The sequence below is a fragment of the Ochlerotatus camptorhynchus genome, unplaced genomic scaffold, assembly GCF_037179485.1.
Source record: "Ochlerotatus camptorhynchus isolate MF236.1 unplaced genomic scaffold, CSIRO-AGI_Acam_v1.1 ptg000197l, whole genome shotgun sequence".
Taxonomy (NCBI): domain Eukaryota; kingdom Metazoa; phylum Arthropoda; class Insecta; order Diptera; family Culicidae; genus Ochlerotatus; species Ochlerotatus camptorhynchus.
The window spans coordinates 534,542-553,605 of record NW_027040687.1 but is presented as its reverse complement, the minus strand read 5'-3'; the positions used below and the strand labels follow the sequence as shown (position 1 = coordinate 553,605).

The 19,064-nt window shown below is 41.2% G+C and overlaps 2 protein-coding genes across 2 annotated transcripts in view; both read right to left on the bottom strand.

Annotated features, from left to right (window-relative positions):
* The window catches only part of LOC135702773 (serine/threonine-protein phosphatase 6 regulatory ankyrin repeat subunit B-like), a 172,582-nt gene that overhangs the window by 115,483 nt on the left and 38,035 nt on the right, over window positions 1-19,064 (bottom strand). The window lies entirely within an intron of this gene.
* LOC135702788 (ankyrin-1-like) lies at window positions 14,844-17,579 on the bottom strand. The gene is made up of 7 exons (XM_065223833.1): window positions 17,534-17,579; window positions 17,250-17,453; window positions 16,940-17,153; window positions 16,301-16,864; window positions 15,666-15,889; window positions 15,025-15,569; window positions 14,844-14,915 (listed from the first exon to the last, which is right to left on the bottom strand). The coding sequence occupies exons 1-7, from the start codon at window positions 17,577-17,579 to the stop codon at window positions 14,844-14,846; spliced, it is 1,869 nt and encodes a 622-aa protein (XP_065079905.1).

Genomic DNA, 19,064 nt, shown 5'->3' with positions numbered 1-19,064 from the left:
GAACGGTAGTGATCATCTGCCGATCAAAATTTCGATTGCCATTGGGTTCGACTCGTCAGAATCCGTTAACGTCGCGTATGATCTAACCCGTAACATCGATTGGACTAAGTTCCAATCCGCGTTAGACGATTCAGTATCGTCAGTGGAAGAGCTTCCGCCGTTGGAGGAATATAATTTCCTCTCTAATCTCATCGTCGACAGCGCACTTCAAGCTCAACCACGACCGGTGCCGCGATCGTCGCTCTGGTGGGATCAACAATGCACGGAGGTTTACCGTAAAAAGTCCGACGCGTTTAAGCTTTTCCGGAAACGTGGAACACCCGTGTATTTCGAAGCGTACTCGGCTCTTGAACGCGAACTCAAGAGCCTCATCAAGGCCAAAAAACGGGGTTACTGGCGGCAGTTTGTAGACGGATTGTCGCGTGAAACGTCTATGAATACGCTTTGGAGTACGGCGCGAAGAATGCGTAACCGGTCTACTAACAACGAAAGCGAGGAATGCTCGGATCAATGGATTGTTAAATTCGCGCGAAAAGTGTGTCCGGATTCCGTGCCGTCGCAGTTGATTCCTCGCGAAACCGCGAATTCGGTAGACGAAATCAGTCAGCCTTTTTCAATGGTGGAACTTTCACTCGCTCTTGTTAATGTATAGCCAGATGGGCTAGTTTAAAGGGATTCCCCTAACCTCTGGTCTAGCCACGGAGATCGTCTGGGGTGGGCTACACTCGCCTCTTTTGTTGGCTAGCTCGAGCTTGAAACCCTGGAGCTTCAAGGCTCCTGGCTTGTCGGCACTGATCAAACGTACAAAACACCTCTTTATCACTTTTACTCTTTATTCTCTCACTCACTTGTTATGTCTGTAGTGTGGGTGTGTAGATTGCTGGCCAGCGATGACGGAATTCTGCAACGGGTGGGGTTTTTCGGCGGCGGATGAACGGACTGTTCCCAGTGGATGCGACGGTGCTCGACGGTTGTCACCGTGTGGCACGACGGATGTGGCACTGGGACTCGATCGGGTGATCGACGGTGATCTCCCAGTGGTTGTCGGTGTATTACCGATGGACGCTTGCTACACGGGTGTTGGCGTGTTAATGGACGCCCTCGTGGTTTAGCCCGTAATTAATGGGTCCTGAAGGGAATATGAGAGGTGGTCTTAGGGCTGGGAATTCCGCTACCGGGTATTAATTGGGTCCTACCTGACTCTGTATTCGGTAGTTTCACCGGTATTTGTTGGCGACTCTATATTTTTCAACTTTTAAGAAACTTAACTTGGCAGATCGATCTATCTCGCGCAATGGCTAAAGTGAAAGAGAACCTTCTCTTCAGTTTGACCCAGTAGCTGCCCCCTTGACCTCAGCCCATTTCCACCTCCCTCCCACGTTTTCACCACCCCTTGTCCATATCCTTCTCTTGATTCCAACGCCCACCTTCATCCTTACTCCTTCCCGTTATGTGTTCTGTGTTAAGTGTTGTTGGTGTGACTGGGTTACAATATGTAATTGGACCGTTGATTTGGGAGTGGTCTTTCATTTGCCTAACATATTTAATTATATTTACATTCAAAATAAGACAATATTGCATACAAGAAACTGACCTACAGATTGAATTCACAATAAACACACATATACCCTATTCCTCGTTCTCGCTATCTCCTGATTTTTCTCGCTCGAAGTGAACCAATAGGGTACAGGAACCAAAACGGTAACACTCTCCTTTCGTGTGGCAATTCTGCCCCGGGATCTGATAGAATCAAGTTCATCTTGCTGAAAAACCTCCCAGACGTCGCTAAGAGGCGCATGTTGAACTTGTTCAATCAGTTCTTGGAGCTCAATATTGTTCCCAACGATTGGAGACGAGTGAGGGTGATAGCCATTAAAAAGCCTGATAAACCCGCGTCGGATCACAATTCGTATCCGCCCATCGCGATGCTGTCGTGTATTCGGAAATTGATGGAGAAAATGGTCCTTTTTCGCCTCGACAAATGGGTTGAGACGAACCACCTTCTTTCAGATACTCAATTTGGTTTCCGTAGGGGTAAGGGAACGAACGACTGTCTCGCGTTGCTTTCCTCGGAAATTCAGTTAGCTTTTGCTAAGAAAGAGCAAATGGCTTCTGTGTTCTTGGATATCAAGGGGGCTTTTGATTCAGTATCCGTTGAAGTTCTTTCAGAGAAACTCCACGCTTGTGGATTGTCTCCATTAATGAATAATTTTTTGTACAATTTGCTGTCAGAAAAACATATGAGCTTTTCTCATGGAAACTCTACAGCTTTTCGATTTAGCTACATGGGTCCCCCTAAGGCTCATGTTTAAGCCCCCTTTTGTACAATTTCTACGTTAGAGAAATTGATGTCTGTCTTAGTGACAATTGCACGTTGAGACAACTTGCAGATGACGGCGTAGTGTCTATCACAGGGCCAAAAGAGGTAGACCTGCAACGACCCTTACAGGATACCTTGAATTCTCCACGGAGAAAACAGAGTTGGTCGTTTTTTCTAGGAAGCATAGCCCAGCACAACCGAAGCTTCAACTTTTGGGTAAACCGATCACTCATTCTATGTCTTTCAAATATCTTGGGGTCTGGTTCGATTCGAAATGCACCTGGAGATCCCACATTGAGTATTTGAGACGAAAATGCCAACTAAGGATCAATTTCCTTCGATCAATAACCGGAACGTGGTGGGGAGCCCATCCACAAGATCTTCTGACGTTGTACCGGACAACAATTTCATCGGTTCTAGAATATGGTAGTTTTTGTTTCCAGTCGGCAGCTAAAACGCACATCATCAAGCTGGAGCGGATCCAGTATCGTTGTCTTCGTATCGCGTTAGGATGCATGCACTCGACTCATACTATGAGTCTCGAAGTGCTGGCGGGCATGTTGCCACTATCCGTCCGTTTTTCAGAGTTATCTCTGAGGCTTCTCACCCGTTGCGAAGTAATGAACCCACTGGTGATCGAAAACTTTGAGAAGCTTCTGGAGCTAAATCCTCAAACATGTTTTATGACTTTGTACTACCTATATTTAACACAGGATGTCAGCCCTTCAAGAAATATTCCCAATCGTGTAGTCTTCTCCGATTTCGGCAAATCAGTGAATTTTGATTTATCTATGACGCAGGAAATCCGCGGAATTCCAGAGCATCATCGTCCTATGATTGCTCCGTCATTATACGCTGCAAAGTTTGGCCATGTTGATTCTGCAAGAACGTTTTTCACAGATGGATCTCTAATAAAGGAGTCCGCTGGTTTTGGTGTATTTAATGAATTTCATAGCGCCTCTCGAAAACTTGAAGCTCCTTGTTCTGTGTATGTGGCTGAACAGGCTGCAATTCACTACACTTTGGAAACTATTGCTTCACTTCTTCCAGACCACTACTTTATTTTTACGGATAGTCTCAGTTCTGTCGAGGCTATCCGTTCCATTAGACCGGTAAAGCACTTCTCGTATTTTCTCTTGAAAATACGAGAACTGCTTAGTACTTTATCCGTGCGCTCTTTCATCATCACCTTCGCGTGGGTCCCTTCGCATTGCTCAATTTTGGGCAATGAGAAGGCGGATTCATTTGCGAAGGTGGGCGCTATGGAAGGCGACATTTATGATCGACAAATCGCCTATAGTGAATTTTTCTCTATTTATCGTCAGCAGTCACTCGTTAGCTGGCAACATCAATGGAGGGAAGGGAGCTTGGGACGATGGCTACATTCAATTATCCCTAAGGTGTCGAAGTTTGCATGGTTCAAAGGGTTGGACTTGGGTCGAGACTTCATACGCGTGATGTCTCGTCTCATGTCCAATCACTATTGTCTGAACGCTCACTTGTTTCGTGTGGTGTTGGGAGACAGCAATCTCTGTGAATGTGGACAAGGTTACCAGGACGCTGATCACATCCTTTGGTCTTGTGCGGAGTATCGTGGAGTCAGATCACATTTTATGATTCCCTTCGGGCTCGAGGTAGACAACCTAATGTTCCAGTTCGGGATATTTTGGCTAGACGCGATCTGGAGTTTATGAAATTCATATATGTTTACTTTAAGGATATTAACTTTAGATTGTAAGTTTGATTAACCGTGTGTTTAGTTTGTATTTTGTACGTGTGGTGTTTTTTTTTCAATGTTTGTTTTCAAGATGAATAGAAATAATTTCATGCTTTAGGAATAATTAAATAGTTGTATCATAAACCACATTTCAAACCTCCTTCTTCCCTTTTCCCATCCAAAAAATTGTAAATCTCCACTAACCTCGAGACAACCGCGAATACTCGGTCCAGTTCCTTTAACGCGCACGTGTTTTTCATTCATCGCCATCTTGAACACTAAATATGAAATGTTATCAACAATCATAGTATGTTTCATCAATGACTCCCAGCGAAATTTTTCACTCCTACGTGCAATATTTCATAACTTGCAGTGATTTGAAGGTGTTTGATGGGATTAATGGGGATACAGACCTTACAGCTTTCTTTTCGTCCACAGGAGCCTTGGCCAGCTGTCGAACGCCGCTTGAACTAAGCATGAGAAAGTAACTTGGAGTCAACGACTACCGCTCTTCGTTATCCAGTGGCACGTGTAGGTCAATGGCCGTGAGTTGACCGTATGTTCTGCTTCCGATATCAACGGCATGAAGGATTCTTAGTCTAACTTCCATAACATTGGCAATGCTGTCTTCTCTGACCGTACCATACGCTCCCAACACCCACCCATGTGAGGAGCAGAAGGAGGGTTGAACCGCCATTTGGTGTGCGCATCCCTAAAGGTGCTGCTCGTCGTGTCGTTGATTTCCCGTATCTCACTTTCCAAAATTTATTTCCAGTAATGATTAAACGAATCCGTTGTCAAACTTAAGACTATCTCCAAATGTTTTTCACGGACAGTAAGGCACGTAAAGCACTTGATGGAACTTCGTCCTACCTTAACGAAGCAGGGGCCAAAAACTTCATTGCTTACCTGTCATAAGTCTTCCCCCAAAATCGCTTTTTCTCAATTATTTGTTGATGAGCTTTTTGTATGAAATGACAGATACGAGTACACTTATGTCCAGAGATAGCAAACATTAGAAGCAACCGAACTGTCAGTGACGAATGCTGAATGATTTCACATTTTGAATAAAAGGAAGTTCATGGTAAGTAATCTTGCAATTATCAGTTATTAACTTTTATTTCGTTCCAGCTTATCTCTTCCACATTATCTTCTCGCAATGGTCAATTAAAAATTGATTCAGTTTCTTTCGAACTGACAAGCGCGAATTATGCTTAACTTTAACGTTATCTAGAATCTATTTTACGCAACGCGGCTCGACTGTACCAAGCTTAATCTTAGAGGAAACGTACACGGTAAGAAAAAATTACCCAACGGAAAGTTCACTTTTGCTTACTTTTGACTATTTTGCCTCCTTTTCTCCTTCTAATGTTGTCAAAAAGGGAGGAGCAAAACCACCGAACAGGGTGTGTAGGAACCCAACGTTGAGTATCACCACATTTACCTACTTTTGGGTACAACTAACTTACTTTTGCGTTGAAAGCTAGTGGAAAACACAAGTAAATGAAAACTACTTTGACTAGTAGGAAAAACGTGCTTTTGGGTTCCTGCACTATAGTGCCGATATGAGTGAAAAGAACTTACTTTTGGGTACTTTTTTCTTACCGTGTAGGATCTGTCAAATAAGCAACAGAGCACGGAGAAAAAATACTGCCCAAAATTTGAGTTCTTTTTACTTAATATTGAGTTCAACCTCTCACTTGCACTCTTTATTGTTGTCAAAAAGGGAACGAGAGTTATTGCTTTTTAGTTACTTTTGAGTAAATGGCATATTCTCAAATTTACGTGAATTAAACTTAATTTTGGGTAGAATATAGTTAAGAGCAGGATTTATACGGAGCGGTTGGTACGGTATGTCCCCGCTCTTTGATTACCTGTGGATTAAATGTTAACCACTTATTAAGTAGACATGGTAAACATTCACTTCCACAAAAATTAACTAAACGCTACACAGTAGGCCTGGCCGCTTTATTGTTTGTTTCACATCCTTGATGTGCAGCAGGCATTAATAATGACAAGAAAAATGATAGATGTATCATTTTCCAGGATTCTTTCAAGTACTGGCTGTGTATGTGTAGACTAGACTAGACTAGACTAGAATATAGTTAAGAGCAGTATTTTTTTGCTGGTGTTAACTGGAAACTACTATACGCGATTTACTCGAAATTGGGTTATTGGGCTGAGCCCCGGAATTGAGGGAAAAGTACTTAATTTTGGGTAGTTTTTCATCTCCGTGAGCACACTGTACAAATACATCATCCTTTGCTCGAATGAAACCACTCAAATTGAAACATCAAAATCACTTTTTCGCATGATGAAAGTTATCTGGTGGGATTTGCAAAAACAAATTAAAAAGCAATTATTTGCCCTGAGGAACAAAACTTTTGAAAATATTGTTTCGAAATTAGACCCGAGTCGATGTCCGCTTCTCGACGTAGTCACGTTGGTACACTCAACAGGCAGTTACATTTTATTTTGCGCTTGCTTCTGAACGCAGGGAACCCATTTTGTGTGACAGTTGCAACTCTCGAATATTATATGGATTAAATGTGGAAAACGAAAATATCATGCAATTTTATTGCATGACTAAATTGTATAAATTTAAAATCTGTACAAATGAATAACTAACTAAACAGATAACTAAATACATGGAAAGCGTACTTGTTACATGTTTACAAACAACACAGTTTTAAAAGATAGTTTAGATCACTTTATGCATTTAGGATCCAAAGAAACTGATCAGAAGAAGGTTTTTAATAAAACCAATATGAGTTAATCCATAGCGTAGGCGAACGAACAGTAGAAAATTGTAACAGCTGACGATGTCTGTCTCCTCTAGAATGTCTCACGAGGGTGAAGCAAGGAAGAATTTAAAAATACCAGTAAAAGAAGCAACTAAACATTTGCTAATCGAATCCAGCAGCTGGTCCAACTGAAACAATTGATCAGCCAAGGTAATGCAAGTAGCAATCTACAATATGAAATTCAAAAAGCTCCATAAATCACTCGCATTTCCGTAGAGATACTCAAAGCTTTCCACGCAAATGTTGCATTAAATATTCTGCAATATCTGGACGCTACTAGGAGTTACAGGACCATCTTAGTGAAGGTCTCAATAAACGGGATCTGGCTGTGTGAGACAATTGGTACCTTATTGTTACGCTTCGTCATTGACTACGATGAAGCTTCCGATCGACTCAATCACGTACGAGGCATTCAAGTGCAAAGTTTTGCGTAATGGAGCCTTGTCTGACCCTATCCAGGTCGCCTGTGCTGGGTGTCGCCATCATTGAATGTTAACACGGACAATCCTTTCAACTTTAAGGTAGCTAGGTAAGCAATGGATAAAGGTGGAAGTTTCCAATATCTCTGCAGACAGATAGCGTCAGACGATGAGAACAACAGCAACATAGATGCAGAAGCAGCACGAATTAATTACAGCGGAATTTCAAATGCTGAGTTGTATCATTGATGCCATCAGAAGCCAATATAAAGTTAAATTGGCAAATGTAATTGGAGTTGAGTCAGCCACATACCACGAAAGAGTGAACACAAAATCTGCAAGCAAGTGCTGGATTGGAATCCGGTAGACCATCGGAGCAGAGGCGAGCCAGGATTCATGTAGTGGAGCCTCACCAAAAAACGACCGAAATTTGAATTGGGTCCTGGTCAAAGTGAAAGCAAGCTGCCACCAAGGTAAAAAATCTTTCACGTTATCTCTATGCATCACTAAAGTGGAGCTGTAGGACAATCAAAATTTCGTAACATTTTTAAAATCTTCGTTCAAAACTACGTTCCTCAAAGCTTGAGTGGTAACGATAAGCCTTAAATATGCAGGATCTGTTTTTCAGGTTTATTGTGGGCGAGTATTCCGGTATCTGATAAGTCAAATCGTAGTCAGTCACTAATACTACATCATTCTATTTTACAGATTCATTTTGAAATCTGTGCTCATTCATGGAAGCCATCGAAGCGTGGTGTGTATCAGTGGTTCAACTTCGGATAGTTTCATCGACATAATAAACAATATGCACTTAAATGAATTTTCATCACAATCAACCAATGATTAAAGTGTTCGAAATATCTGTATGAATTCCGATCCCAAAATGTAAAACAGATTCACTTGTGTTATATTATTTGATTATTTATTATTATTAGATGACTTGAATTCAAATTCAGATACATACTATTCATTTGACTCATAAATTTCATGTGTACCTACTTCCGAGTGGATTCTGTTCATGTGTGGACACATGAAAATCATGTTAAAATGTGTGTGAATTAAAATTATTTATATATTTTGTTTCCTCGATTTGTTTTCCGGTGATCTTGTTTTCCGTACTGAGTACCGACGGCACGAAAGCAGCTCCTACACCTGTAACCCTACCTATCGACCCATCAACGGCTTTACTTCCCTTTCGAAGGAAGGCGTGATCAGAGATTTTATGCTTCAGAACATCATCATTTAACCCAGGCCCTTTGGGGTACGAGACAATCACGCTTACCGCTACACCACCGGCGCCACTATTATTCATAATGCGCTATCACATATCACCCAGCCTCAGGACAAGGAAAGTCTTTACAATCAACAGAATACCATCATGGATAAGGACCTCTCGTTCCCTTTTTGACAACAATAAAGAGTGCAAGTGAGAGGTTGAACTCAATATTAAGTAAAAAGAACTCAAATTTTGGGCAGTATTTTTTCTCCGTGCTCTGTTGCTTATTTGACAGATCCTACACGGTAAGAAAAAAGTACCCAAAAGTAAGTTCTTTTCACTCATATCGGCACTATAGTGCAGGAACCCAAAAGCACGTTTTTCCTACTAGTCAAAGTAGTTTTCATTTACTTGTGTTTTCCACTAGCTTTCAACGCAAAAGTAAGTTAGTTGTACCCAAAAGTAGGTAAATGTGGTGATACTCAACGTTGGGTTCCTACACACCCTGTTAGGTGGTTTTGCTCCTCCCTTTTTGACAACATTAGAAGGAGAAAAGGAGGCAAAATAGTCAAAAGTAAGCAAAAGTGAACTTTCCGTTGGGTAATTTTTTCTTACCGTGTACGTTTCCTCTAAGATTAAGCTTGGTACAGTCGAGCCGCGTTGCGTAAAATAGATTCTAGATAACGTTAAAGTTAAGCATAATTCGCGCTTGTCAGTTCGAAAGAAACTGAATCAATTTTTAATTGACCATTGCGAGAAGATAATGTGGAAGAGATAAGCTGGAACGAAATAAAAGTTAATAACTGATAATTGCAAGATTACTTACCATGAACTTCCTTTTATTCAAAATGTGAAATCATTCAGCATTCGTCACTGACAGTTCGGTTGCTTCTAATGTTTGCTATCTCTGGACATAAGTGTACTCGTATCTGTCATTTCATACAAAAAGCTCATCAACAAATAATTGAGAAAAAGCGATTTTGGGGGAAGACTTATGACAGGTAAGCAATGAAGTTTTTGGCCCCTGCTTCGTTAAGGTAGGACGAAGTTCCATCAAGCGCTTTACGTGCCTTACTGTCCGTGAAATACATTTGGAGATTGTCTTAAGATTGACAACGGATTCGTTTAATCATTACTGGAAATAAATTTTGGAAAGTGAGGTACGGGAAATCAACGACACGACGAGCAGCACCTTTAGGGATGCGCACACCAAATGGCGGTTCAACCCTCCTTCTGCTCCTCACATGGGTGGGTGTTGGGAGCGTATGGTACGGTCAGAGAAGACAGCATTGCCAATGTTATGGAAGTTAGACTAAGAATCCTTCATGCCGTTGATATCGGAAGCAGAACATACGGTCAACTCACGGCCATTGACCTACACGTGCCACTGGATAACGAAGAGCGGTAGTCGTTGACTCCAAGTTACTTTCTCATGCTTAGTTCAAGCGGCGTTCGACAGCTGGCCAAGGCTCCTGTGGACGAAAAGAAAGCTGTAAGGTCTGTATCCCCATTAATCCCATCAAACACCTTCAAATCACTGCAAGTTATGAAATATTGCACGTAGGAGTGAAAAATTTCGCTGGGAGTCATTGATGAAACATACTATGATTGTTGATAACATTTCATATTTAGTGTTCAAGATGGCGATGAATGAAAAACACGTGCGCGAGTGGATTTTGTACGGACGTAATGCAAATCCTGACTTGTCAATACGGGAATTGGCAAAAAAAAATTAGATTTACCTAAATCCACTGTTCACGGTGTGCTCAAAACATTTTCGGAACGTTTGACGGTCGAGAGGAAACCGAGAAGTGATGGACTGAAAGGTGAAGAGGATAATGAAGGAAATCCCGAATCTCTTTGTTTGAACGGTGGCTCGTAAAATAGGAATGTCACCTGGTTTTGTCCAAAAATAAAAAAAAAGCATTTAGGGCTGAAGTCGTACAAAGTTAAAAAAAGTAGTAAACGACAAACAGAATTTGACAGCAAAATCACGGGCTTATATTTGACGAAGTTTTCATGCGTTGTTATGGACGATACAACTTATGTCCAGTAGGATTTCAAGCAGCTTCCAGGGCTGGCTTTCTATTCTGCTTTGGCCAAAAATGCTACAGCTGAGTATTTCAGGATGAAGAAGGCGTCGAAATTTCTTTAAAAAATACCTTATTTGGAGTAAATCTTTCGTCGCTACAGGCCCAATGAACAAGGAGATTTATCAGAAAGAGTGCCTGCAGAAGCGATCGCTACCCGTCATCAAAAGCCACAAAGAAAAGCCAGATTTGAAATCATGCCATTATGCTAAAACTGTGATGGAGTGGTACGAAGCAAATCAAGTGAATATTGTTCCAAAAATCACAAATCAGCCAAATTGTCCAGAGCTGCGTCCAATTGCGAGATATTGGGCTCTGATGAAGCGGAAGCTTTCTGGAAAGATTCAAGAAATCAAAGATATCAAACACTTCCGAACAATTTGGACAAAGACGACCACCCCGGTATCTGAGGAGTTTGGACAAACCCTATTGGATGGATTTAAGCGCAAAGTTCGAAAATTTCAAACAAATACCGAATAACTATGTTTTGACTTCGTGAATTTTTAAGTTACATCCCATGAATCTAAAAGAAACAACTACAATTGAAATATAATGCTAAATTTGTGTTTTACTTAAGTTTTGATGTGTCCGGATTATTGTGGATAGAGAGGCTGGTACAACCCATGCTGGATGAGTTTTGGCGTCGTTGGATCGTCGAATACTTGTCGATGATATCTCGGCGTACTAAATGGTTCCAATACGTCACACTAATTAAGGAGAATGCGCTAGTTTTGATAGCAGACGAAGGGGTCCGAAAGCAGACAAAGATGGAGTAGTGTGCCGGGCAGATGTAAAGACATCTAGTGGAGTTTTGCGGAGACCTGTTTGTAAACTGGCAGTTCTTGATGTTCGTGGTGATGCGGAAGTCAAAGCAGAGATTCGAGGAGGTGCTGAATTCGGAGCAGAAATTAGCGGAGACGGTGACGTTGAAACAGTGTTCGAGCGACACGAGGGGAGAATGTTCCGACAAGTGATTCCATTGGACAGAGGAGATAAAGGATCGTTGTGGCGTTAGAAACCTTAGATTGATAAGAGATCATCATCATGTTATTGATTTGTCATCATTGTGTTAGGATGTGTATAGAAGCACAATTTTACAAGTAAATTACAATCCATACTTTATTATGCCTAATTAGATTATTTTAGTTAAAACTAATTACAGGTTAATCTTAAAAAAATGTTGAATTTATTAAACATATTGGAATTGTGAATTACGTAGCTTTAGACCGATGGTATGTAGATTGTATTGAACTAAAATAACTTCAAACTCATAATAATAAACTTTATAGCTTTGAGCTGTCACAACACATATAAGACGATTCGCTACAAAGAGCTCAGAAAAGTACATATTCGCAACAGGACTAGACACATTTTCATGATTTTGGGACTCTAATGAACATACTTTACAAAAAAATTCCCTGATTGATGACAACATTTCCTTATAATTGCAGGCTTTTGAGGTCTATTGAAATTCCATGATAATTCCAGTTTTTCATGGTGCATTTTCGAAATTTTTGAGCTAATTTAATTCATTTGCCAACATTGAGTGAATGTGAGTGAACGTGATTCTCTATTCGATAGTTAATTTCCGCGAAATTTGGAAATCCTATTTCTGTGCATTGAATGCTGAGATGTGAAGCGCAGTTCTACCATAGAGGTAACTCTAAGACTAGAAGGTCCCGAAATACCGTGCTCAACTTTTTTGCTCAGCTCTGGTACTCTCTTCGGTCCCAAGCTAATCGATTCACCCCTCGAAAATCCACTAACCCCTCATTTTATCTGTCAAACTTTCATAGTGCAGTTCTACCCAGTGCGTCACAATATCGGCTTCAATCGACAAAATAGATACGACGAAGAAACTGCTAGTTTTCTTTTTTCTGTTGCAGTCGAGCAGCTTTGCATCATTCTAGCACCTCAGTTTACGTCTATAAACAAATTGTCTATCGCTATTCTTTCTTTCTCCCGTCGCATCATTCGTGTTCCTTTCAAGCTTCGGTGAAGCGGACGAGTGAAAGAGCTAGCCTTTCATGGAGGTGTTCAATCGAAGTTGCGCAGAAATCAAAATATATATATTTAATGCATTTTGCACATGTAAACATTTGAAGATTGCAGATACTATCTTTCCTCCACATGTTTATTTTAAATAAGTAACGAGAGCAGGTGACAAAGTGTCGGTGAAAGAAATTGAAAGTCAATGTGGTGAGGTTGCGTTTCAACTCGAAAACCGATGCTGCTTTCATTGAAAGAAACTGGGCAAAGCAAGGCGAGAAAAAGTACAGCCAGGCTTTAGAGCTTCGAAAATGTAGAGCCCTGGCTCTACCATTAATATCCCGAGAGCTGGTGTTTGGTCCCTTGTTATTCAATAGTTTGATAACCTGAGCATGTCCATTTCAAGCTGCCAACTGCAGTCTTCGTCGACCATGTTCACATCTGTAACATTTTTTATGACCATGCCATGCTGCGCTATGAAGCAGAATTCTACCGGTGATTGAACTAATGTGATCTTTGCGTATTGGTTAGCATCCGTACCTCTTACGCCAACGTCACGAGTTCAAATCTCTCCAAAGCCACATAGGAAACAAGACCGCTAAATTGACTAAAGTAAGAGTAGAAAAATTAAAACAAAAACAAAAATAAAAGCAAAAGAAATGCAAAAAATCAATTCAAATTTAAAAGTGGCACCGTTGATAATCAACAGTTTTATCAACTGGTAGTGAAGATTTCGAGCTGCATAAACAAGAGCAGTAAATTGATTTTTATCCACTGATTTCATGTCAGCATTGTTTGATATCAAAAGTTCTGCAGCGTTCTTTTGACCATGGAATGCTGCGATATGAAGTGGAGTTATACCGGTTATTGAACAAATGTTAACATTGGCTTTTCTTTCAATCAACAATTGGATCAACTGATCGTGTCCATTTTGAGCTGCTAAATGAAGAGCAGTCCGTCCATATTCATTCACTGCATTCACGTCAGCATTGTTTGATATCAAGAATTCTGCAGCGTTCTTATGACCATTGAGTGTTGCGTTTTGAAGTGGAGTTCTACCGGTATTTGAACAAATATGCTAACATTGGCTTTTCATTCAATCAACAATTAGATCAACTGATCGTGTCCATTTCGAGCTGCTATATAAAGAGCAGTCCATCCATCTTCTTCCACTGCATTCACGTCAGCATTGTTTGATATCAAGAGCTCTGCAGCGTTCTTATGACCATTTTGAGCTGCTAAATGAAGAGCAGTCTATTGTTTTTCATTCACTGCATTCACGTCAGCATTGTTTGATATCAAGAGTTCTGCAGCGTTCTTATGACCATGGAATACTGCAATATGAAGAGCAGTCCATCCATATTCATCCCCTGCATTCACGTCAGCATTGTTTGATATCAAGAGTTCTGCAGTGTTCTTATGACCATGGAATACTGCAGTATGAAGAGCAGTCCATTGTTTTTCATCCACTGCATTCACGTCAGCATTGTTTGATATCAAGAGCTCTGCAACGTTCTTATGACCATTTTGAGCTGCTGAATGAAGAGCAGTCCATTGTTTTTCATCCACTGCATTCACGTCAGCATTGTTTGATATCAAGAGCTCTGCAACGTTCTTATGACCATTTTGAGCTGCTAAATGAAGAGCTGTCCATCCACCTTCAAACACTGCATTCACGTCAGCATTGTTTGATATCAAGAGTTCTGCAACGTGCTTATGACCATTGAGTGCTGCGCTATGAAGTGGAGTTCTACCGGTATTTGAAAAAATGTTTACAGTGGCTTTTTCTTCAATCAACAGTTGGATCAACTGATCGTGTCCATTTTGAGCTGCGAAATGAAGAGCAGTCCATCCATCTTCCTGCACTGCATTCACGTCAGCATTGTTTGATATCAAGAGCTCTGCAACGTTCTTATGACCATTTTGAGCTGCTAAATGAAGAGCTGTCCATCCACCTTCAAACACTGCATTCACGTCAGCATTGTTTGATATCAAGAGTTCTGCAACGTGCTTATGACCATTGAGTGCTGCGCTATGAAGTGGAGTTCTACCGGTATTTGAAAAAATGTTTACAGTGGCTTTTTCTTCAATCAACAGTTGGATCAACTGATCGTGTCCATTTTGAGCTGCGAAATGAAGAGCAGTCCATCCATCTTCCTGCACTGCATTCACGTCAGCATTGTTTGATATCAAGAGCTCTGCAACGTTCTTATGACCATTTTGAGCTGCTAAATGAAGAGCTGTCCATCCACCTTCAAACACTGCATTCACGTCAGCATTGTTTGATATCAAGAGCTCTGCAACGTTCTTATTTCCATCTCGAGCTGCGAAATGAAGAGCAGTCCATCCATCTTCTTCCACTGCATTCACGTCAGCATTGTTTGATATCAAGAGCTCTGCAACGTTCTTATGACCATTTTGAGCTGCTAAATGAAGAGCTGTCCATCCACCTTCAAACACTGCATTCACGTCAGCATTGTTTGATATCAAGAGTTCTGCAACGTGCTTATGACCATTGAGTGCTGCGCTATGAAGTGGAGTTCTACCGGTATTTGAAAAAATGTTTACAGTGGCTTTTTCTTCAATCAACAGTTGGATCAACTGATCGTGTCCATTTTGAGCTGCGAAATGAAGAGCAGTCCATCCATCTTCCTGCACTGCATTCACGTCAGCATTGTTTGATATCAAGAGCTCTGCAACGTTCTTATGACCATTTTGAGCTGCTAAATGAAGAGCTGTCCATCCACCTTCAAACACTGCATTCACGTCAGCATTGTTTGATATCAAGAGCTCTGCAACGTTCTTATTTCCATCTCGAGCTGCGAAATGAAGAGCAGTCCATCCATCTTCCTGCACTGCATTCACGTCAGCATTGTTTGATATCAAGAGCTCTGCAACGTTCTTATGACCATTTTGAGCTGCTAAATGAAGAGCTGTCCATCCACCTTCAAACACTGCATTCACGTCAGCATTGTTTGATATCAAGAGTTCTGCAACGTGCTTATGACCATTGAGTGCTGCGCTATGAAGTGGAGTTCTACCGGTATTTGAAAAAATGTTTACAGTGGCTTTTTCTTCAATCAACAGTTGGATCAACTGATCGTGTCCATTTTGAGCTGCGAAATGAAGAGCAGTCCATCCATCTTCCTGCACTGCATTCACGTCAGCATTGTTTGATATCAAGAGCTCTGCAACGTTCTTATGACCATTTTGAGCTGCTAAATGAAGAGCTGTCCATCCACCTTCAAACACTGCATTCACGTCAGCATTGTTTGATATCAAGAGTTCTGCAACGTGCTTATGACCATTGAGTGCTGCGCTATGAAGTGGAGTTCTACCGGTATTTGAAAAAATGTTTACAGTGGCTTTTTCTTCAATCAACAGTTGGATCAACTGATCGTGTCCATTTTGAGCTGCGAAATGAAGAGCAGTCCATCCATCTTCCTGCACTGCATTCACGTCAGCATTGTTTGATATCAAGAGCTCTGCAACGTTCTTATGACCATTTTGAGCTGCTAAATGAAGAGCTGTCCATCCACCTTCAAACACTGCATTCACGTCAGCATTGTTTGATATCAAGAGCTCTGCAACGTTCTTATTTCCATCTCGAGCTGCGAAATGAAGAGCAGTCCATCCATCTTCTTCCACTGCATTCACGTCAGCATTGTTTGATATCAAGAGCTCTGCAACGTTCTTATGACCATTTTGAGCTGCTAAATGAAGAGCTGTCCATCCACCTTCAAACACTGCATTCACGTCAGCATTGTTTGATATCAAGAGTTCTGCAACGTGCTTATGACCATTGAGTGCTGCGCTATGAAGTGGAGTTCTACCGGTATTTGAAAAAATGTTTACAGTGGCTTTTTCTTCAATCAACAGTTGGATCAACTGATCGTGTCCATTTTGAGCTGCGAAATGAAGAGCAGTCCATCCATCTTCCTGCACTGCATTCACGTCAGCATTGTTTGATATCAAGAGCTCTGCAACGTTCTTATGACCATTTTGAGCTGCTAAATGAAGAGCTGTCCATCCACCTTCAAACACTGCATTCACGTCAGCATTGTTTGATATCAAGAGCTCTGCAACGTTCTTATTTCCATCTCGAGCTGCGAAATGAAGAGCAGTCCATCCATCTTCCTGCACTGCATTCACGTCAGCATTGTTTGATATCAAGAGCTCTGCAACGTTCTTATGACCATTTTGAGCTGCTAAATGAAGAGCTGTCCATCCACCTTCAAACACTGCATTCACGTCAGCATTGTTTGATATCAAGAGTTCTGCAACGTGCTTATGACCATTGAGTGCTGCGCTATGAAGTGGAGTTCTACCGGTATTTGAAAAAATGTTTACAGTGGCTTTTTCTTCAATCAACAGTTGGATCAACTGATCGTGTCCATTTTGAGCTGCGAAATGAAGAGCAGTCCATCCATCTTCCTGCACTGCATTCACGTCAGCATTGTTTGATATCAAGAGCTCTGCAACGTTCTTATGACCATTTTGAGCTGCTAAATGAAGAGCTGTCCATCCACCTTCAAACACTGCATTCACGTCAGCATTGTTTGATATCAAGAGTTCTGCAACGTGCTTATGACCATTGAGTGCTGCGCTATGAAGTGGAGTTCTACCGGTATTTGAAAAAATGTTTACAGTGGCTTTTTCTTCAATCAACAGTTGGATCAACTGATCGTGTCCATTTTGAGCTGCGAAATGAAGAGCAGTCCATCCATCTTCCTGCACTGCATTCACGTCAGCATTGTTTGATATCAAGAGCTCTGCAACGTTCTTATGACCATTTTGAGCTGCTAAATGAAGAGCTGTCCATCCACCTTCAAACACTGCATTCACGTCAGCATTGTTTGATATCAAGAGTTCTGCAACGTGCTTATGACCATTGAGTGCTGCGCTATGAAGTGGAGTTCTACCGGTATTTGAAAAAATGTTTACAGTGGCTTTTTCTTCAATCAACAGTTGGATCAACTGATCGTGTCCATTTTGAGCTGCGAAATGAAGAGCAGTCCATCCATCTTCCTGCACTGCATTCACGTCAGCATTGTTTGATATCAAGAGCTCTGCAACGTTCTTATGACCATTTTGAGCTGCTAAATGAAGAGCTGTCCATCCACCTTCAAACACTGCATTCACGTCAGCATTGTTTGATATCAAGAGCTCTGCAACGTTCTTATTTCCATCTCGAGCTGCGAAATGAAGAGCAGTCCATCCATCTTCTTCCACTGCATTCACGTCAGCATTGTTTGATATCAAGAGTTCTGCAGCGTTCTTATGACCATGGAATACTGCAATATGAAGAGCAGTCCATTGTTTTTCATCCAATGCATTCACGTCAGCATTGTTTGATATCAAGAGTTCTGCAACGTTCTTATGACCATTTTGAGCTGCTAAATGAAGAGCAGTCCTTTGTGTTTTATCCACTGAATTCACGTCAGCTTTATTCTTTAATAAGAATTCACATATTTCAACAAACCCACCTTGCGCAGCAACCAGTAACATAGCTGTTAGGTTTTCTGTTGAGAATGATTTAAAATTTGGTTCAAAAGAGGAAATGATACTCAAACAGTCAAACTCACATGCCCACAGTGCAACTCGCCAGCTTTTTTCACACAGATTACTTAAGATCGTGAGGTATGCCTGGTTTCCTTCCATCTTGGTCATAGACAATCTTCGAACAACATAATGATTAGACAAAATGCGTATGACCATTTTTGCTGAAAACGTGAAAATGTTGTCGCACAGATATGTTGCCACAAAGTATTCACTGTAAGACCGATGGCAAAAATTAACCTTCTGTTGGACTACATGAACCAGTTGTGATGTATCTGATTCATGTTCGCATCGTTTTTTAAATTGATCGTGTATTTCTCTATAATATTGATTTTTGAACAATTCCTTACGTACTCCAATGTTTAGCAGCTCCATAGCTAACAACTGATGCTTCAAAATATAATCACCCATCAACGAATCCAAATCAGTGGAGCTCAAAGCATATTTGGGCTTGAATTTTTCCATAAATTTTTTGTGAAAACATCTTTTAACAAACTGTCCATACAGCTGTGTAATATTCATTTTTTCTTTAGTCAGATCAACGAGCTGATATGTGTTCTGTTTCTTCAATGAATGGTAATTTTTAAATTTTTCTAAATAAACTTCTCCCAGCATATTTACCATGAGAGGCGCGCCACAAATTTCACCAAAATTTGAAGGGATATTTGATTTAAATTTGTTTAAAATATGTTTCGAGTAGCTATCAAAGCAATGTTCATAGCGGCGCCGGTGGTGTAGTGGTAAGCGTGATTGCCTCTCACCCCAGCAGGCCTGGGTTCAATCCCAGTCGGCGCCGTCGGGATGTTCTGAGGCATAACATCTCTGATCACGCCTTCCTTCGGAAGGGAAGTAAAGCCGTTGGTCCCCGGTTCATGAGTTTGATGGGTCGATAGGTAGGGTCCAGGTGTGGGAGCTGCCTCCCTGGCGTCGGTAGCATTGGTGCACAGCAC